Here is a 22,158-nt window from a genome sequence, read left to right as displayed (position 1 = left end):
CTTTGTTCGTTTAAAACTTTTCACAGACCCATTTTGTACACATGGTGCACTCTTTCCAATATACCAGGGGTTGTGAAAGAGCATGCAATCTCTTGTTGTAAACTGAAGAGACCAGTCCCAAACAGAAGGAAATTTTAGGCCTTTTTCATCACCCAACTGGATGTTTTTGCTTATAGCGAATTCCTGCAAGAAGGAATATTCAGACATGTTAAAAACAAACTAATTTAATTACTTACAAATCTAATTATTGAATGCAGCTCAGAGAGCAGGGGGCATGGCTTACAGTGTGCATGGCTGTAGACCAAATGTCAAAGTATATAGGGCAACCAAGGTGACCACTGTGGAGGACAGAAACAAATCCTGGTTTTTAAGTGGCTGGCAATGCTCGGGCAGAGCTAATGTTTAGTTGATGATAACCACATTTCCATAATTTTTAACGTTTACTTGCTTTTAAAAAATGAAACTTCTAATCTTTATTTCTATGAATGTATGTGTTTGAGAAAACAACAGGAGAGGTGGGGGAAAGCACCGAGAGAACACTGGTAAGTATTTACAGTCTTAATTCTAGGTTAAAAGAATTTCGGTTTTGTGTTGGTGTATATTAGAATTTACTTGCACTGTTCTAAGAGTCTTTGATTCTTTTAAGCAGAGTCATAATTGTAGAAGAAAAGGAGTACTTGTGGCACCTTAGAGACTAACCAATTTATTTGAGCATAAGCTTTCGTGAGCTAAAGCTCACTTCATTGGATGCATTCAGTGGAAAACACAGTGTGGAGATTTATATACATAGAGAACATGAAACAATGGGTGTGAGCTGTAGCTCACGAAAGCTTATGCTCAAATAAATTGGTTAGTCTCTAAGGTGCCACAAGTACTCCTTTTCTTTTTGCGAATACAGACTAACACAGCTGCTACTCTGAAATTGTAGAAGAGTTGTCCGAGGATATGTCTATACTACCCGGATCGGCAGGCAGCGATCAATCCAGGGGGGGATCAATTTATCGCATCTAGTCTAGACGTGATATATTTACCCCCGAGAGGTCTCCCGTCGACTCCGGTACTCCACCACCACGAGAGGCGCAGGCAGAGTCGACAGGGGAGCATCAGCAGTCAACTCACTGCAGTGAAGACACCGCAGTGAGTAGAGCTAAGTATGTCAACTTCAGCTACGTTACTCATGTAGCTGAAGTTGCGTAACTTAGATCGATCCCCCCGCAAATGTAGACCAAGCCTGAGAAACATTTAGGTCTCCTGGTTTTTGTCCTACCCTTGGAGAGGCATGTGACAAACTGTTCTTTACCCTGCATGCAGTGTATACAAGTCACCCATTTTTGTGTGTGCTTCCTCTGAAGGTTGGAATTTTTTTAGATATCCATCATAGGCCCTTTTTAGGTTGAAGCACCGCTGTTCTCTCTTTCTGAATGAATAGTACTTGATCACTATTACTCAGACTTTTAGCATTCTTTTTGTAAAGCTGTCATTGGGTATTTTTAAATAATTATGTGGCCCTGTCACAAGAGATCTTAAAGTTTGTCTGTAGCTTTAAATACCATCCAAGTCACTGTCTATCATACAGATGAAAGGAAGCTGCACACAAATCCCATTGCAAGTATGCAGCACTCTTATGGGAGTATGAATGAAGGAAATGATGGAGCACTTAATAACAATGCTCTTACAGAAATAAGGTGGGTTTCCTCCCCCATAGACCATTTCCATTTTCAGTATACGCAAAGAGCATTGCAGGGACAATCTGATGAGCACTCATCTTGCGTTAAATATTTTTGCTCAATGTTTTTCTTAAAAGCTCATGTTGCAATTGTCACATCATTTTGCAAAAATGAATGAATGCCATTTAGTTTAGATTGTGGTTCCCCCTCCCCCAAGACAGACTCAGGCCTAAGATCAATTATTTTAAACGTAAGGGTAACACTTCTGCATACTCACAGTGCTCTGCTTTACTCGCTGGTGAGGACAGTTGAAAAGGAAGGTGCCAAACAATGAGATCCGTGTACTATCATACAATATGGTCAAATATGTTTCAGAAAACTCAAAGGCTGATGGATATTGTTCTAGCAGTTGCCAAATCGAGTCCAAAAACATCAAGAACAAGGGAGACTTAAGAAGAAATGGACAGTAATTAGAAGTAACATAATCTTTGCCAAAACCTTACCAACTTGTTACCCCCAACATCCTCATCAGAGTAGCTAATTTAGTATGCTCCTCATAGGGAAGAGACGTTTGTATCTAAAAAAAAATCACAGAATCTATAATACAAATACCCAATACCCACGTTTAGCATTTTCACCCACATAATAAGAGAATAGATGATTACATAAATCAAATAACTCAGAAAACCGTAGTAATGTAAAATGAAATGACAGGTTGATTTCATGTGCTGCCCAACGAGTGTAGGTGGTACAAAGGAATTATAGTGTCAACATCATCTCCAGACTTAAATAAATACCAAATTTTGTGAGTGGGGGGGGGAGGAAATATTTTGAAGATTACATTTTCTCTGTCTGTGTTCTCATTTAGACGCAGATTTAAACTGTTACTTGTACAATCAGAAACTCTCTCTGTAACAAAACCACAGGAAGACTGTGACCTGTAAATTATAGTACTTGGAAAGGGGAGGCCTCTTTCCAGCCACATTTAGAATCGTGTCTATTTTCATATTTCAGTTGAAATGTAGCTTACAAAACAAATGACCCTTCTTTGCTGAACTATGAAGGAAGAAAAGATGGTTGGTTTCTTTTTAATTTTAGAATGTGCTCTGTAGCCATAAATTAACACTCAGAGCAGCCACTCCAAATCTTTGTAATAATTGTATGGGTTGTGGGGTTGCAGATAAATTAAGATGAGCTTAATGATATCTGGAGTAGCTTAAACTATCTAAAAATCTAACTGAATATTTGGGTTTTTTGCTACTCTACCTTGGTTATGGGCTCAATGCAGGAACCATCTGGTAAAATTGCATGGCCTGTGCTATTCAGGAAGTGAATTAAATGATCATAAATGGCCCCTTCTGGCATTAAAACCATTGATTCTGTGAGTCATAAAAAATGTTAGTTTCCATTAAAAACTTTAATGAGGTCAAAATATACTACAGAAAGAAAAAAACTCACAGGCGGAGAGGAAATTCCAATAGGCATTTATATATATTTTTTCAGCTCTAGCAATATTTTTATTAACTTTTTCCTTTCAGATATTTCCTAACTTTTTTTTGCAGAGTGAACCAAGAATCATCTCAAAAGAACATCTCAGTGGATCATAATTACAAAACACGCTTGCTCCAAATACAGCAATCCTATGCATGACAAAGTATTAGGAAAGTAATGAATGTTTTCTGTCTATAGTGCAATGAGTGTCTGGAAAGAAGTTAACTGGGCTGTCTCTTTCTGCTCTTTGTTTTTTCAACCTCTCGCAATCTCATCTGCTCTTCTCTCCCATTTCCCACATTTTCTTGAGGCTGGGTTGTCTTTTTTCTATTCTTTTGCCTAGCTGCATTATTTCCTTTGCTCCTAGACATGTTCTTTGCTGCTGCTGCATGGCAGCTCTAGTCCTGCTGGTGGCTCCAATCCCTGAGGGTGTTTTATTTTTATTCTCCTTAAGTGCCACCCCAAGAGACTCTGTTAGATTGGCTACTCTTTGTTTCCAGCTGCTTTTACAGGCCTCCAGTCTCTTCCTTGCAGTGTAGAGCCTGGAATACTGTCGAAGTGTCTGAAAACCACCAAAGCCAGGTACCATGTCGCCATCCACCAATTCTTGAACCACCACCCAGTGAGCCATAGATTGCAATTTGAAAATTGCGGAACAGACTATGTACTTTGCTTCACATTCCTCTTTATCAGAAGGGTATTGTGATAATTGCAGCAATAACCACACACTGGTCTGGCTTTGTATGTAAAAAAGGGCGTGAGGAAATTAACAGGTGCTCTTGAAAAGAGGCTCCTGAGATCCTTGCTGGGTCAAAGTCTTGGAACCCAATGGTTTAATTATTGTAAAGCATGGGATAAAATAGACTTGAAAAGGCTTACTCTAACATGATTATAACATCAATATCAACAGTGGCATTTGATTTCACCCAGTGTGTTAATGATTTTTACACAACAGTTGAGGATAAAAAGGACATTCATCTGATTAATGATTATTCTTTTTTTATACATTAGTTTCCTGTCTTTAGAAAGTACTGAAAAAATTCACATTAAGATTTTGGACATTAGCTTATGGGGTCAAGTCATTTCATTGCATGCATGTGATCTTGCTATCAATACAACATAGTTACCTCTTTATCAGCTCTTTTTAAGTGGTTACACCTATCTAGAAACTGATACCCTGCCATGACCCATTCCTTCTGTATCAGGCTCTGAAATCCAACAATTGTCCGAAAATAGGGATCCAGCATTACTTGAATGAGGGAGGCTACGAAACAGCTCAGGTCCCGCCCTTCGTCCTCTGTGGAAAACATTAAGAGCATTTGAATATATATGTATGTATAATTAAAGAGATCAGAGTGCAGAAACTGGTAATTCAGTTTAGTGTTCTACTTCTAGTGAATTTCAAAATACACTATCTCGAGACTGTTGTGTTTCAGTATAGTCAAACTTTATCTCAGTGAGCCTCACACTATAGTTAAGATTCCCAACTATATACACCACTGATATGTGAATAACCCTTACTCAAGAATAACCTGCTAAGTGTTTGTCCAAAAAACCAGATGCCTACCATTTGAGATGGGCTGAAATGGCGGGAGCCCAAATTAATGGAGAGCTTCCAAACTCTCTTTTTGACCTAGAGGTACTCTGAATTGGTATGGAGTACTATTTTAAATACCATTTCTGGCATTACTACCTCCAGGAGGAGGTCAACGAATCAGAGTCAGAGTCAACGAATCAACACTGCCCAACACTGAAATAATTCTTAGAAGTAGCATATGATCTGAGGAATGACCAAGACAACATCACATGCCAAGATAATGTAGCTAGAGTTGATAAACATTCTGATCTACAAACTCACTGGTCTACAATTTTGATTTGATCACATCAGAGGCGCTTTATCAGAGAAAAAAGAGGGGGGGGGGGAATATTACCAGGTACTATTGGCTATGTTCCAGTCGAGGTACAGTCAACTACGATCAGTCAATTTAATTTTATTAAATTAAAATATTTTAAATCTGTGCCTTTCAACATATCAGTAAAGTATACAGATCACAAATGTAGTTTACCAAACCATGCTTTAACATTCCAACCTACCAATTATGACAATTACAACATGCTATACAATTATATTACCTTGCAGAACTACTGAGACATGCTTACTGTCCATCATATATACAAGTTCAGCGGAATGCTTAAGGAATGATCTAGGCAAAAAGAAAAAGTAGTTTAATTTAACAATTAAGACTACAGATATTGCACATTTTCTAAGAAATTAGGACAGGCGTTTCAAAAATACTTAAGGGATTTAGGAGCACAGATGTCATTGACTTTCATTGAGATTTATGCTCCTAAGTCACGTTGGCACTTTTGAAAATCTCAACCCAAGTCTAATATATACTCAAGTAATATAAAAACCTCAACTGTTTCCGATAAGATTGCAGTACCACAGAAATACCACTCTGAATTGTACATTTGTCATGGTGCCCATTATCGTCCTAATCCTGCGAAGATTTGTGTGTGTGCTTAGTTTTTAGGATACAAGTTCCACTGAAGTATTTAAAGTTAAGCATTCACTTATGTCTTTGCAGGATTCAGCTGCACACACAGACACAGAATGTTTAAGTGTGTAAATCTTTAGAATCCCTGTATATTTATCTCATTAATTGTACCATATACAAATTCCATCTGTATTTGTTTTATTGCATATTTACACTGGTGAAAAATTAAAGACACATTATTAATGATTACTGTCTAGTCATAATATTTGTACGTACCTGACATACTCTAGCCAACGAGTATTTTCCAGCGAGGATAACCATTTCTCTTCCGTTTCTTCAAAAGGTTCTGCAGCAAGAAGAGTAGGAATGTCTGGGTACATTTTTAAATAGCCATTTACTTTAGCTAGTTTTGTTAGCAAGTTAAATCAATAGGCTATGCTGCCCATAATTTTCCACATAATTTTCCATTAAATCTGCAGTTGAAGGCACTTGGTACTCCATCCCTCAGAAAAGCACACAATTTGATGTGCTTACCTCATGCTTGATTATACCCACGTCTCAAAGAGGAGTAAGAGAATGTAGATCTAAAGAAGCTATATTATAATATACACACATGAACACACTTTGTATAGATTTTCAATTCCAGGTAAGTTAGTTGCTTCCTAACAAAGTTTGACACACTGCTTTCTTGAAACCATATCCGCCAGTGCCTCAAAAAAACCACACCACCAGAAGAATGATGATATTGTGACTTACCATTAACGCATAACTGTTTAAGTTTGATAAACGCAGCCTGGATTTCCTGGATATTGGGCAGGCACTTGTCCAAATCTGATTTGTGAACATCACTTCTCTGTGGATGACTTCGAGTTATTGCATTACAAATCCTAACAAAAAAAACCCCCAAACTGTATTATTGGACATGGCAGAAAGCTTTTCAAATTAAGTTCTTTAGAATATAGATAAGCGTAAGCAACTGAAAGCACTTAAAAATAGGTGCACAGTTTCTTCTTTTTAAAAAAAAGGTTTTCCTTGTAGTTACAAAGGCAACTAGCTTACATAGCAAAGCTATTTGCTCAAACAGCAAAATGGAAGAGCACAAACATCTGATTAGCATTCAGCTATAATGCACATCATGCATTTTTGGTCATTTGGAATGCTATGTGGAGGCAGAATTGTTAACACACATTTCAGAAACATTCAGTTCCCATTATTGTTGAGACATGAGCTAAATTAATTTGAAAAATTGAAAACAATATCTTGTTAAAGATCTATAAGAAACAGCTATCATAGACAGCAGTACAGAAGTGGTAAGCAACAAAGCCTTTAGGCCAGGGGTCTCAAACACGTGGCCTGTGGAGTTATTTCCTGCAGCCCGCCATAGCTCCCTTCACCCCCGTGCCTCCACCCCCTACAAGCGCACTGCATCCCCGCTCCTCCGCCTAGTTCCCAGCGCTTCCCGCTGCCAAACAGCTGTTTGGTGGCGCTTAGGACTTTCCAGGAGGGAGGGGGGAGGAGCGGGGACATGGTGCGCTCAGGGGAGGAGGCGGAGACGAAGCAGGGCTGTGGTGGGGATTTGGGGAAGGTGTTGGAATTGGGGCAGGGAGGGGGTGGAGTTGGCGTGGAGACTTTGGGGAAGGGGTTGGAATGGGGCAGGGAAGGGGTGGGAAGAGGTGGGGCAGGAGCGGGGCCTCATGGAAGGGGTGAAGTGGGGACAGGGCCGGGGGCAGAGGGCGTGGCTTTTGTATCTTTGTATGAAAAGGTGTCAGTGATGCAGCTCGGGCTAATGTACCAGTCCTCATGCAGCCCTCATGGTAATTTGAGTTTGAGATCCCTGCTTTAGGTGGTATTCAACTAGGTGGTAATTTCTTGTAATATAGTCCAGTGTATGTGAGGTGAGACCTGGCCTAGTGATATGCGAATAGGACTGGAAGCCTAAACTCCTCAGTTTAATCCTGGTTCTGACACCAGCTTTCTCTATAGCAGGGGTAGGCAAACTTTTTGGCCCGAGAGCCACACCTGGGTGGGGAAATTGCATGCAGGGCCATGAATGTAGGTCTGGGGCAGGGGATTGGGGTGCAGGGGGGAGTTTGGGGTGTGGGAGGGGGTGCGGTGTGCAGGAAAGGGCTCAGGGCAAGGGGTTGAGCGGAGGAGGGGTGCAGGGTGTGACAGGGGGCTCTGGGCAGGGGGTTGGGGTGTAGAAGGGGTGCAGGGTGCAGCAGGGGGGCAGGGTGCAGGCAGGGGGCTCAGGGCAAGGAGTTGGTGTGTGGGGTGCAGGACGGGTTTGGGGTGCAGGCTCCGGCCCGGTGCAGCTTATCTAGAGTGGCTCCTGGGTGGCAGCAGCGCGCACCAGGGTCAGGGGGCTTTGCGCGCTGCCCTTGCCTTCAGGCACCACCCCCCACAGCTCCCATTGGCCAGGAACAGGGAACCACCCCCAGTGGGAGCTTGGAGGGAGGTACCCGCAGGGCGAGGGCAGTGCGTGGAGCCTTCTGCCCACCCCTCCCCCAAGGGCCGCAGGGACATGGTGCCGGCCGCTTCCGGGAGCAGCATAGGGCCCGCAGCGCCTCAGGGGTGGCAATCCCGCGGGCCGAATCCAAAGCCCTGATGGGCCAGATCCGGCCCGCGGGCTGTAGTTTGCCCACCCCTGCTCTATAGCCTTGAGAAAGGTACATAATATATAACCCTCATTTTACAGTCAGGGAAACTGAAGCAAATAACATAAACATTAGGTAATGTTGCAGATGAAAAGCTATGATTCAAGTATTATGACTATCACTTGACCACCAAAACCCAAACAGTTGAAGTAAAAGTTTGAGGGACATTGTATCTCAGTTACAAAAGCTAAATAACTGATGATCTATATTCAATTTTCAGCGTTCTATAGCTCTCAAAATAGCTATGATACAAAAGCAGCATATAAAAGTGTATGCCAATAGAGATGCTGACTAGAAGCCCAACCTGCTTTTTATTTAAATGTATGGCTTTGTTTTTTCATATATATATATTGAGAACAATTTTATAATCAAGTGAAATAAAAATATGCTAACAGTTGCAACAGAAGGTCTACAAAGTCTTCCAACAAATTAAAACACAGAATAAAAAAGATACCAAACAAATGACCTTGCAAGCTGGTGTGAATTTCTCCAAGGTACTAAGGTACACAGAAAGACTTAGGTGCCTGACTATCACTTCAGGCACCTAAATCCCAGAGTCAGGTCCCACTAGGATTCAAAAAACCCTGCTCAGCTGACTACACTCGCTTGGCCACTAAATTTTTACAGTCAAAGCTATCTTAGCACTTACGTTTCTGCTTCCGAGTGTGGCACTGTAGCCCCATGTCTGATATCTGGACATCTAAGGCCCAGCACGATGCAAAAACTAGGGAAATACAGGCATTCCTCCACCTAACTCCTCTCTGTGGCCTGATCTGGCAAGGGTGCTCACAGCAAACCTACCACACTGGGTGCCTATAGATGAGCTTACTCAAAATGGTGTGGGGGAGAGGAGGAGGAGCTCCCTCAACTTTTAGCTCAATGGTTGGGGTACTCACATGGGATGTGGGAGACCTTCGGTTCAAGTACCCCCTATACCTGAGAGGGAGGACTGGAATCTGCAACTCTTATGTGAGTGGGCTACAGGATATTCTGATTTGGGGCTCCCTCATTGCAAGTATGAAGTATAGTATCCCATACAGGCACTTTTTGCCTCATATTATACATGTCTGGTTAAGAAATTATGCTAGGGTATTGTTTACCTTTGATCTATTTTTCTTTGTTGCAATACATCTTTAATGTTGGCCATTCTCACAAGAGCACTCCCATTAGGGTGATTCCAGCACCAAAGCTAACAGAAAGAGATAATTTGTTAGTATTGCGTGACAGCATGAGAATTTCTACATAGAGTACACAAACCATATTCATTCATACACATATTACTGTCATGAAGATTGACAGTGATCAGCAACAGAATAAAGTTGACACTTACGGGCATTCGTCTTCCAATAAACGAGTAAGAATAGAGCTTTAGATCTTGATCTGCTAAGGAAGATGGGACTACAAAGTATTCTGGAAGGCTGGGGGAGAAAAATACAACACAGATAAGTCATTTTTCTTTCAGGTGTTTTATCTACTTTTCTGGAAATAAAAAGGATACAATCTAGAAGCTATAACAAGGAGTGTCAGTGCCTAATAACCCATGTCACAGAATGACAATCCAAGTTATACAGGATACATTTTATCACAGTTTAGCGATAACAATGCTGACTGCATGTGCCTAGCAAGTCACTCATGATACTAGCACTTCTGGTATTATCGTGGATGGGCCACTCACTCTTAGGTCCCACCACTGCAACTGCTTGGATACTAGGAGGAAAAATAAAACCTACAACCTTTGCACTCTGTCCTTGGCTGCAGCAGTGTATGTGCTGGGGGAAAGGGCAAAGATGGACATAAATCTCCCCACCTCTAGCCAAAACATCTAAAAGCATGCCAAAAAAATATGGCCTGAACAGGAAGTCAAATCCACAGTACAACTTGCTGCACAGGTGGTTTACCAGTCTTAGTGCTGCAGTGCACCAGCCCCGGATGGAGACCAAAAGCACGCCACTGAGATAAATGGGTGTACAGAAGCACTTCAGCAGCAACAGTCAGTACTAGTCAGACTGATCTCATTATTTTACTTGTTTCCTGTTATAAAACTTCAAATCTTGCTAATATTTCTTCTACAGGCATGCACATTTGTGTTAATTTAAACAATAAGAATAGTTTGTACCAGAAGGATAAAAACTATAAATACAATAAAAACAAACCTTGGATTTTTTTTCCATGTCACTTAATTTGATATCAATACATTAGTTAGCCTTGGGATCCACAAGATAGTCAAGTTGCTTTAACTCTGGTGGCATCTCTTCCAGGAGATTGTCTTACAGACACCTTTACAGAAAATTTTGAACCTTTATGAACACTCATCTCTCATCAGAATACAGCTGTTTTTTTCCTAAAAGTATCTGATCTCTCCGAGGGCTACCAGAACACCAAAGTGATGCCAGAGTCAAATTAGCTTGTTTTTCTCATTCTTTGTTCAAACTTACCAAGTAGATATCATGTAACCTTCATTGACTGAACAAACTCTCCATTCTGATGCGCCTGTTCTTTTGATTTCTCTATCCCAATCAGAGTAAGTTTCAAATAAAGGAGTCTGTTGACTGCTGCCCCTGCCCCTGCCTCCTGGGTCTATTCCATTTACTGTTGCTAGGAAAAGGAAAATAATCAATGCAAGATTTTAAAAAACATCCCTTTCAACTCTTCGTCATGCAAATTGCTATAGTGCTATCTCTTCCCACACAAAAGTAGGTGAGTCTCTCTATTAGAAGGGATGTTGCCACTTGCAAGATTAACCAGCAGTGGTGCTGTTTGGTAATATGCAAGAGTGACAAGTATATCTTTACTCCTGTTTCAACAGAGCAAGCAGTGAAAACCTGTACTGTGTCAGTTTCTGCAAAACAGAGGCTAAGGGATAATGGAAATTGGAAACAAAAGTGTCACATTAACTCCTGGGGTCTCCCCTTAAATATGTTAAAACTACACCCATATTACAATATTTAACTGCTACAATATACTACTCTTTTTTTAAAAGAGGGAATTCTATGTTAAAAGTTAGAAGTTAGTTATTCTTGTAGCTCAGTTACCATCCGCCACTAAAAGTAAAGATTCTGAACACAGATTGGCTATTATTGAGTCCTAACCCTTCCAAGTCAGGGCTGCCTTATTGTCCTTTCCACAGTTTCAACAGTTTTTCTTTAGGGGTTGCTTTCTAGGCCAGCTATTTCGTTCAGACAGGAAAGATGTGGAAGAGGCTGTTAATTATTTTTTGGTGTTAACACAAAGACTACAGTAAAAACTGTTTAAATCTTACTAACCTATCACAATAAATTACTCATCCTGATGGGATATTATGTAGAACAGCCTTAGTTCTACGGCTAGAATGTTTTGGCATGATACTTAGTCAAACTCAGCTGTTCTCTCCTTATATGACAAGAAGGTGGTCAACCATGCTCAGTGGAATTACATTTTGTTTCTTGAAACTGAGAGTTAATTTGATTTTAGTTGTAAATGAATGACACAAATTTAGCCCCAGTTATATAATCTGATCTATATGTGCAGCCTCTTTTGCCTATAATGGGAGTCTGCAAGGGCATAAGGATCTGTCCAAGCAGATCAGACTGCAGGATTATGGCCATATCATTGCCCCTGTAAGTCTTTGCCTGCTGTTTATACACCAACAATTTAATCTTTTTAGTGGTACTGAAGCACTCTCTCCTTTTACGCTTTCCAGAAGAAGCCTATGCCAAAAATCAAGATAGAAGTGGTATTAATGCTCCTAACGGGTATTCAATTAGCACCCAGTATACAGTTATTTAAACAGGCCAAAGCTTTAATCCTCTACCAATTCTCTTATTATCTACGTATACACAAATTTCTAGTATGGCAGTCACCATGGTATCTTTTATGTAAAGTAAATAGGTTGGCGGAGGAGGAAATTGGGATTTAACCCCTGAACAAATGGCACCTCAAAAGCTAATCTGATGGTTTCTTTTTTGTTGGTTTCCAGATGGCTTAAAGATATTTAAATTAGAATTTAACATGAAAAAAGTTATGTTCAAGAATTCATACTAAAGCAGTCCTTTTAAATTTCTCTCATTGCCATAAAAATAATGCTGATGCCCAGATAATTTGTTTATGCTTTCTCTTTTTATTTCCTAAATGTTTTATAAAATAAATAGGACATGAACAAGTTCTTGTAGATCTGGTCAAAGTTTGAGATTAGGTCATAAATTAAGATTATTTGATAACCTCATCCTATCATCATCTATCACAAAAATCATCACACAGCTTGATACCAGTAGTGACAGTCTCTATCGAGTAGGCCCAAAAGTGGAACAGCAGGAGATGCTATAGGCTGGGCACTGATGTGCACTGACAAAACCCTGCAAGGAAGCTTACCAAAATGTCAGGCCAGTTCTATTAGTCCCATTTTTTAAAAAGCTCCATATTCACCCACACACTAAAGACAAAACATAAAACATTAAGAATCCTGCAAAAGATTTGGAACCAGATTTTCAAAGATAATTAGGTGCCTAGAGATGCAGACAGGCAGTTAGTGGGATTTTCAAAAGCGTCTGAGCAGGTTAGGTACCCAACTCCCAATACATTTAGGAATCTGGCCCTTTGCTCCCAGTATTTTTTTTTGGGAGGGGTGTAAAAGGATTGGGAGGGAATTGGGGGCACTTCAACTTTTACTTGAATTCGGAACAGGGAAATATATATACATGCAATAATTCCCACCCACCCGCCCCTTTCATGATTAAAACTCCAGTAGTTTCGGGGAAGGCAAGAAAAAACACTCAACTGTGTGATTTTCGTACTGTCTTTTCACAGTAGGAAATACTAATATTTTTAATACATGTGGTAAAAATGCACTGAGGAGAAAACATAATGCAATATGACCCATATGTTCTTCTGTGCAAAAGCAAAGAGAAGGGGAAGAAATAATGGACAAAGACTGCAGCTTCCATTGTCCCTGGGGACTGGTAGGGGTGCAGAGTGGGTAGAGTGCAGTGCTGGAAAGGGACAAGAGGACTAGGGAATCCCAGGCATGACCACCACAGAGCACGCCTCACTATATAGTGGGATTTCCCCCTCTGAAGTACTCTTCAGTCCCCCTACTCCAAGCCACTGCCACGCAGCAAAACCACTATCTTTGCTGTCACTGGTTCACTGTAATGCTACAGGGGCAACATTAGCACACTGCTTATTTCACCCACTTTGTGCAGCTCTTCCACTGGCCTTTTCCTTTCCCATGTGGCACAAGGATATTTCCTGGAGGAGGTAAAGGTGGCTCTAAGGAGATTGTGGTGGACTCAGCATTTTGTTTATCTGCCTCCCCCTCTCCAGTTCCCAGCTGTGATTTTCTCTAAAAATTTGCTAATTACGGCACTATGCAGCTGGAGGAACGATGTGGACCTTAATTAAGTCCCTTTTTATATAACTGCCCATTTTCAAGTATCTCCAGCTTGCACCCGTAACATATGAAACTCTCCTGGTGTACGCACACTGGGCTTATGCAGGCACATACAGAAATGAGCAAACTCTTCTTTTAAGCATGTTTGAAAATTTGGATCCGTAATTTCATGACATTCATTCAGTTTCTGTAGTAGGTAGATCATTTATTTCTAATGCAAATGGCAGAGTAAATAAAATGTTCAGTGCTACTGAACCACATCTACAGCACTTTCCATATTTGCAGGCTTACTGTGATGGAATTTGTAGCTTTTAGCTGTGTATTGGCTGGGGAACACTAAGCAGTGACCTTGCAGTGTTACACTAAAAAATCAAGTTCCAAAGGCATCTTTTCCAAGCTTACCTAACTGACAAGGTTCAGTTGGAGACTGGCCTTGAGCAGAGAGGGTGTGCTCCAACTCAGCAGGGGTGGTGGAAGATTTGAGTGGGAGGTTATACCTAGTAAGCCTCTAGGAAAGGAGGTATGAAGTCCCAAGTTGCACAAATCCTCCTGCAATACCACCAGAAGAGACACTTATTCCCAAGAGAAGGGCAGGTAAACAAACCTGCCTGAAGGGGGATTATCTAGGTGTCCAGAGTATCAATACAGACACACACTAGAAGGATTTAAGGATGGAATGAGCAATAATGGTACTCATGCTGGTATGGATAGTTTTGTTTTGGATAAAGATAAGATTGTTTTGTTTTTGATAATGCATTACCATCACACTGATTAATTTAAACACAGAAAGTAGGGGGCTCTGGTGCAGTGTTAACTAATTTAAGTGACATTCCAGAGCAAACTTCAAAACACTCTTGCCATTGCTTTTGGCTAAAAGTAGCCAGACCTTCTAATATTAGAACACGTGCACATATTACAGAATAGAAAAAAATATTTAAATGGTTACCTGGATTATGATATTTTTTCCCAACATATTCAAATGCAAAGAGGAGCTGGAGATCTGTCGGCTGGGAATAATGCGCTACTGCAAGGCACACCTAGGAAATCATTTGGTTTTTAGTGTTCAGCGTTATTGAATATAAAAGTACTTTAGTGTAAGAATCAAAACTGTATATAAAAAAAGGAGTTATTACCAGGAATTATGGCACTGTAAGAGTATAACAAAAGACTGTATTAAAAAATGGTCTGATGTAATATTGCCAGATTTGACTTGAGAGAAGGACTTATGATATATTTTGATATTTGGTTAAATTGGCTAATATTTGCTGGAGAAGAGTCATAGCAGTCAAGATAGGTGAACTTTTGACCTTACATAAAGAGTGACTTGAAGTTATAGACTGATTTTACTAATATAATTTCTTAGTGCTTTAATAGGACTTCGTTTTTAGCAGAAAGGTCAGCCAGCTACAGGAGTCCCCGCCAAAATTCTCAGTATATAGACAGCAACATACAGGCAGGGGATGTGAACTACTAAGCTGACGTGTAGGTGTCTATGTACAAACAGGAGGGGAGTAGACAGAGGAAAGAGCACAATGGGGCTCCATTCTTGGTTGGTCCTTAGGCACTACTATAACAATCAAATCAAATCAAGAAGTCTTGCATTTTAGAGCCCAACCCTCACATTATTTCTTGAAACAGCTGCCTCCCATTTTTACCTCTAAGGCCTGCAGGAGTTATGTCAATCCTGCAGCAAAATACATCCCATTCACTGATGCAGGGGACGACAGATGGCTTCAAGACTTTTGGAGTAGAAGTAAAGGGATTATCTAGGAATAAGGAATGGCCAAATTTCCATTATAATACGGGTGCTCTCCTCCCTCTATAGTTACTTCTGCCTTATTTTTCAAAGGGTCTAGCACCCCTAGCTTCCCATCAATTTACAATTTCAACCCCTCTGAAAAAACAAAATATTGTGTTGTTTTGACCAGGCATGAGGATTTACAATTAGTTAGATATATCAGTAAGTCGTGTCTTCTCCATTCCCTGAATGGTCTTGAAAATGCAATGTGAGCCAGACATCAGCCTGATAACTTTGGGTCTTGCCCTTAGAAATGCCGCATCTGACTGGTATTTAGTCAGACAAGGAAACACCTGCTTACCATATAAGAATGCCTGTGAACTCAGCAAGTCCCAACATCTCTGCTAAGAATGATACCGTGATCAGAGTATACCAGGCTGCGTCACTTGCCCTATCCTAAGACGGGCACTGCTTCAGAGCATCAAAACCATAGAACAATTATGTCCCCATCACTGCAGCATAAAAAGTTGTTTCTACAGGATCAGAAATTAATGCAATAGAAGACAGAAGCTCACTCAGTAAAGCTGCACACTATGCAAAAGACAAGGTCAGAATTAGGGCTTGATCCTGCAAACACAACTATTTGTGTTTGCACATGAATAGCACCAATGAACCCAAGAGGAATTCTCACATGAGTGAAGTTAACAGTGTCCTAAGTATTCCAGGAGCAGGCCCTAAATTTCAATTATAATTAAGCTCTGTCGTTCTTTATCTGCAAAATTGGGTACTCACCATAGAAAAACAAATTGTTTCCCTTCTGACCAGAATGGACAGAAGGAAACAGTAAGGGCCAAATCTCAGAAATGGAGCAAAGCCCCCATAAAATTCCAAGCAAGGCTCTTTTCATACCCCAATGCTCCAAGTGGGGCTCATTTTAAAGGCTTTATGTTTGCCCTCTTCCTCCCCTCCAAATAAATGCTCAAAATTTGCTGTTTTACTAAAATATGCCTCCTTCACCTCCAAAGGAAGTATCTGAGGAAAGTGAAGGTCATTTTACTATATTAAATCTACTCCAAAAGTCTAGGTACAGGAAATTCCACTTGTCAAAGTTATTAAAAATCTTACTAGAGATTTATTTATTAAAAACTACTTTGCTGTGCAAGGAGCTGTTGAGACCTGTTACAGAGAGCTTCTTGACATTCAAAGCATTGAAGAATCTTCCTGCCTGGGATCTCTGCTACTGCTGGCCACAGGATAATGGACTGAACATCTTAAAGATGCCTTTGATTTTGCATGTGTATGCAGGATGCCCAGCACTTGTACTGAATGTACACTGAGAAATTTTATCTTATTTGTCTTTTCTTAAGCACATTTATTAATAAGTAAATAGCACTGCATCCAAATGCAATGGGACTAACTAAACCAGAAGTGGGGAACCTATGGCCCCCGGGCCACATCCGGCCTGCTGCTTCATTTCATCCAGCCCGTGGGAAGTCTCCATGCCACGGGCTGGAAGCCCCGAGCCTGTACCTGCAGCCCCTAGGTGCAATCAGAAAATCTCCATGCATGGCCACTGCCTCCCCTGGCGCCAGCTCCGCAGCTCCCATTGGCTGGGAACCACGGCCAATGGGAGCTGTGGGGGCAGCACCGGCAGGCATGGGCAGCACCCCGCAAGCATGGGCGGCGTGCACTGCACAGAGCTGCCTGGCCCTTTCGCCTAGGGCTGGACATGCAGCCACTTCTGGGAGCAGCGCAGAGGCACAGCAGGCAGGGAGCCTGCCTTAGCCCCACTGTGCTGCCGACCAGAAGCCACGTGACGTAAGTGCTGCCCGGCTAGAGCCCACACTCCGAACCTTCTGCCCCAGGTCGGAACCACCTCCCACACCCCAACTTCCTCCCAGACCCCACACCTCCACCCTCACCCCAACCACCTGCCCCAGCCCTGAGCCCCTTCCCACACCCCCTCCCAGAGCCTGCACCCCAGCCCCCTGCCCTGAGCCCCCTCCCGTGCTCCAAACCCCTTGGCCCCATCCCAGAGCCCCCTCCTTCACCTCAAACCCCTCATCCCCTGTCCCACCCCAGAGCCCGCACCCCCAGCTGGAGCCCTCACCCGCTCCCACACCCCAACCCCTGCCCTAGCCTAAATCCCCCTCCCGCACCATGAACCCCTCATTTCTGGCCCCACCCCAGAGCCTAGGGGAAACCCCGAGTCTCTGCGCCGCCCCCCCTCCCCCGGCTCTGTGTGGCGTGAGACTGATTTTTCCTGTGGGTTAATGGTTCCTGATAGAAAAAAGGTTCCCCATCCCTGATCTAAACATTAAGATAGGGAGCTAGATTTTGAGAGGCAAAAGTACTTTTTATAAAGAGATACCTTTTTAATTATTTGTGTATTCAAAGTTGTATCAAATTACATATGAAAAGTAATACAATGGGCCAGATTTTCACAGGTACTGGGTGCACTCATATTACTGAATATTGTACTGATATTACTACACTGAAGTTATAGGTGCTCACCATTTCTGATTTTCAGCCTTGAAGATTGTAAGCAAAAGCTCACGTATGAGAAATGGAACCTAGCTATATACAGTGTGCCTCTTTATATGCCAAACACGCCATAAAATACAGTATCGCCACTTGGACTTGTCAAAAATTATTTTGTTAAAGGCTTTATAATGAGTAAAGTCTTAAACCTATATTAAGACTTACACTAAGCAGTCCTATTCAGTAGCAAAGAGACATCAACAAGTTAATGTAATTTTAAGGGTGAAGATCATAAGTCTGACTATTAGTTCATGTTGCTCAGTTTGGGTTACATTACAGGATGGTGACCCAAATACACAGAATTACAACTGCAGGGATCACACTAGAAAAATCATACCCCACCCTATTGGGTACTCTTTTGTACTTCATTAACTGTTGCCTATTCCTCTTTATTTTGCTACATTTTAACCCCCATACAGCATAGATAGGTACATTTAGGGCACTATTTAAAAACAAACAAACAAACAAACATTCTTTGCTTCCAAGGCATTGAGAAAGTTCTCTCATGTTTTGTTTCACTTGTTATGGGGAGAATTTTCTTATAGTTATACACATGAAAACAAGATTGCCGGGACAGGCCATTAAGGGATTAATACAACTGATGGCACGATGCCTCAGAAAAGTCAGAGAGTACATTCAGGCTTAACTCCGTATGGGGATTACTACAGTATTTCTAGTCCTAAGTATAAAAGGAACTTAAGAGTGGCTATATTTTCATTTTGATTTGACTTTTGATGAGAACATTCTCTATTTGTAGAACCAACTTTTAATGGCTGCATACTAACTGCAAACTATTTTTTGCATACTATAAATGTCACAAAAATCCAAATACAGTCTTAAAGGAACAGTTCCCTATACCTCTTCTCCTATACTACTGTTTTCAGTTCAACAATGAAACTACAGCACAAAACAGGTTGGGTCTGATGTCATTCCAGTTTAAGTAGTCACTGGAAAATTACTTAGCATGGGGCTTTGAAACTGTTTACTTAATTAAGCAGATTCTTGTTTGGGTTTTTTGTTTGTTTCTTTGTTTTTTTACAGGTGGAGGAGGAGGGTTGGTCCATTTCTTTAAAAGTGCTTAAACTCTAGGTGAAACACTGGGTTCATTACAATACTGATTGTATACTCCATTTAGAAAACTATTTCAGCTATTTCACAGGGTTCCCAGGGTAGGAAAGGGCCATTAGCCATCACAAAAAATGGATAACTCCATTTGAATTGCTAGAAGTCATGCATGTGAAATCTCGATATACTTTATGTTTTATCATACAAATCTTAGCTGAAAATCAACATGACTGGCAAAGTAAGTATTCATTTTACTATCAGACTTCTATACTTCAGAAAAAGCTTCTTATACTGTTGCTATTTCCAGCTATGTAATTTCTGTAACATAATGAGCACCTTCTTTTGTCTATTAAAAGGATCACTTTAATCAATCTATTGCACTAAAACAAGAACAGAGGTCTGCAAATGTACAGATGCTGGGCTTAATTCTCTAATTTATTAATCAGTTTTACACTTGTGTAACTCCACTGAACTCAGTGGAGTTACTCCTAATACGCATTTCTGGGAGGAGAGTCAAAGCCCCCTAGGTGTAGTAGTTTGATCAAGATTGGAGAGTTGAATTGCAAGCAAAGAAAAGGATATAATTTCAAATCAGAAAATTGAAAAGAGCTAATTTTAAAATCAAATATTTGAAACCTGGCTCCTTCTCCATTTGCCTGACAAGTCTTGAGTTCAGGATTTTGTGATATCACAACTACCTGAAACAGTGCCTTCCAGCATTATTTTAGGTGGCAGTGACCTTCACTGCGACAGGGAAATACTAGACTTTGAACCTGAGAAATAAGTGGAAGAGGGGCACCTTTTCAAAATCTTCATTTCAACATAGAATCACAGAAAGAGTAGGAAATGATTTAGGTCACATACATGGTGCAGCTCTCTGTAAGGCTATGTACTGCATTTTTTCTAGTGCTTTGTCTAGTTCGGTTTTAACATATGAACAAATGTTCTTGTAATTTTTTAGTTGAAAACAAAAGCAATTATTTAAGATCCCAAATCACTATGAACACATATGTAAACAATCTTTAAAAATCACCTTTAATTTCCCTCTGGAACACACACAAAACCTAAGAAAACTGAAATATTTATTAAAATTGGATAAGATTTAATTAGGTTTTCATATACCATGAAGCAAACAACTGGAACACATAAGATAGTAACTGCCAATTCAGGCCCTGATTCTGCATTGTGATCTGAACAGGCTGACTGTTGCATCAATAGAGTCCCTCCAATGAAGTGAATAAAGTACCTCCCAGACGCAGTAGTCCACCTGTGCTGATCATAGTATAGAGTCATGGCCTCTCTTTCTTCCAGATGAATGCTAACATTTTGTTCTGCTACAATCTTCACTTGGAATTTTAGACCAGTGAAATTAACACAGCCTATCAAACAACAATTTATTTGCTAACAAGAACTAAAGCCCTATTTGTGTTCTATCCATATAGTAGCTTTATTGCCTGGGACTTTAAAGACAAGCAAATTCCATAGTCCTCAGCAGAATGCAGTCAGAAGCTGAAAGCTCAAACTGAAGACAAACATGTTTTACAGGAAGTGTTCTTGTACCAAACTGATAAACGTTCAGCATTTTTCCCAACTGCAATTGTGCAAAACCAAAGATATTCAGAACCATCATTTAAAAAACAGGAGAACAGTTTTCACTTACAGGAGATATTGTTAATTAAAAAGTAAAAATAATGGACTTAATTACCCCTATCAGTGCTCACTGTTGCAAATTACATCTCCCTGTACCAGCAGTGCCCCAAGAGCAATTCCACGTCTTGGAAACACAGGTGATGTTTGCACTGCAATCACAGGTGAAAGTAAGCCGGTCCGGTCCAGTCCGGCGTACTGGCAAGAGCCAGTACACCGTGCTGGACCAGACCGGCTTCCCCAGGCTGGTGCTTAAAAGGCCCCAGGGCTCCCAGCCGCAGCCCTGGGGCCTTTAAATCTTGATTTAAAGGGCCTGGCCCCGCCTCTTCCAGTTGAGGCCACGCCCCCTGCTCAGGACTCCAGAGTATGGTAAGTCCTTTAAGTTACTTTCACCCCTGACTGCAACCCTCCTCACCACATGTAACAAGGACTGAATCAAGTTCCATAATATAGTTTATTCATACTCCATATTTGCAAATCCTCTTTTGGCACAATGAAAAAATAACCCTCTTGACCCCCACCCAACACACAGGCTACATCTACACTAACAGCTAGGGGTGTGATTCCAGCTCACGTAGATGTACTCGTGTTAGCTCTCATGTGAGCTAGCACGGTAACAATAACAAGGTAGCCAAGGTAGCACTGACAATGACAGCAAGTTCTAGAAGCAATGAGCTCATCCAGGGGTTGGGACGTATTTGAACTCAGGATGGCTAGCACAGTGTTGTCACTGCCCATGCTACTGCAGCTGTGCTACTATTTTTAGTGTGCTAGTTCAGATGAGAGCTAACACACGTGTGTCTACGTGACTGGGAATCACACCCCTAGCTCTTAGTGTTGTAGCCTCAGGCAACTGTCCACAGCTCTTATGCCATGCTCAGTACAATTTCAAATGCTAAGAAAGTTTTCTACCACTTTGTAGTAATTCATAGGATATGTCTACACTGCAATAAGACACCCACATGGGTTCCTGGGGCTCAGGGCTATAAAATTGCAGTGCAAATAGTGGGCTTGGGCTGGAACGTGGGCTCTTGGACCCTACGAGGAGATGTCTACACCGCAATTTTATAGCCCTGCAGCTTGAGCCCCAGTCAGCAGACACAGTTACATCTGTTTTATTGCAGTGTAGATATACCCATAAAAGCCAATTAAATGCAGCAGCTATTTGATTTGTGTGTAACAATACAGATAGTGTAGATAATAGGTAAGAGTATAACTATTTCTACACACTGAAGATTAAGTTGCGATTTTTTCTCATTTCAGAATCTTTGTTTATGCAAGCATGTTACATTATTGAATTGCACAGTATTTTCTACTAGGCCCTAAGAGAAACACTAAAATAGAGATTTTATTTTTTTTTAATTTACTTAACTGAGTTTCATTTTGAGAAATCACTCCAGGAGCCCATGTCTCCAAAGACTCTAAAGACATACATGCCTTGGAGATCCCAACAAAGATCATACCTTTTGTATTCCTGAACCTGACAGATAAC

At 41.0% G+C, this 22,158-nt stretch overlaps 1 protein-coding gene across 3 annotated transcripts in view; it reads right to left on the bottom strand.

Annotated features, from left to right (window-relative positions):
- Positions 1 to 22,158, bottom strand: part of MTMR10 (myotubularin related protein 10) — a 66,755-nt gene that overhangs the window by 4,154 nt on the left and 40,443 nt on the right. For all 3 annotated transcript variants that reach the window (XM_073303671.2, XM_073303672.2, XM_073303673.2), the window contains 10 exons: positions 14,622 to 14,712; positions 10,746 to 10,905; positions 9,641 to 9,728; positions 9,411 to 9,499; positions 6,413 to 6,543; positions 5,933 to 6,002; positions 5,292 to 5,362; positions 4,286 to 4,455; positions 1,945 to 2,115; positions 1 to 183 (listed from right to left, as the gene is read on the bottom strand). In XM_073303671.2, coding sequence (XP_073159772.1) covers positions 1 to 183; positions 1,945 to 2,115; positions 4,286 to 4,455; positions 5,292 to 5,362; positions 5,933 to 6,002; positions 6,413 to 6,543; positions 9,411 to 9,499; positions 9,641 to 9,728; positions 10,746 to 10,905; positions 14,622 to 14,712 — 1,224 coding nt within the window. The remainder of the gene's footprint in view (positions 184 to 1,944; positions 2,116 to 4,285; positions 4,456 to 5,291; positions 5,363 to 5,932; positions 6,003 to 6,412; positions 6,544 to 9,410; positions 9,500 to 9,640; positions 9,729 to 10,745; positions 10,906 to 14,621; positions 14,713 to 22,158) is intronic.

This window comes from Lepidochelys kempii, chromosome 10 (genome assembly GCF_965140285.1).
Source record: "Lepidochelys kempii isolate rLepKem1 chromosome 10, rLepKem1.hap1, whole genome shotgun sequence".
In the NCBI taxonomy this organism is placed as follows: Eukaryota; Metazoa; Chordata; order Testudines; family Cheloniidae; genus Lepidochelys; species Lepidochelys kempii.
The sequence above is the reverse complement of the archived record's forward strand: the minus strand, read 5'-3'. Positions and strand labels throughout refer to the sequence as shown.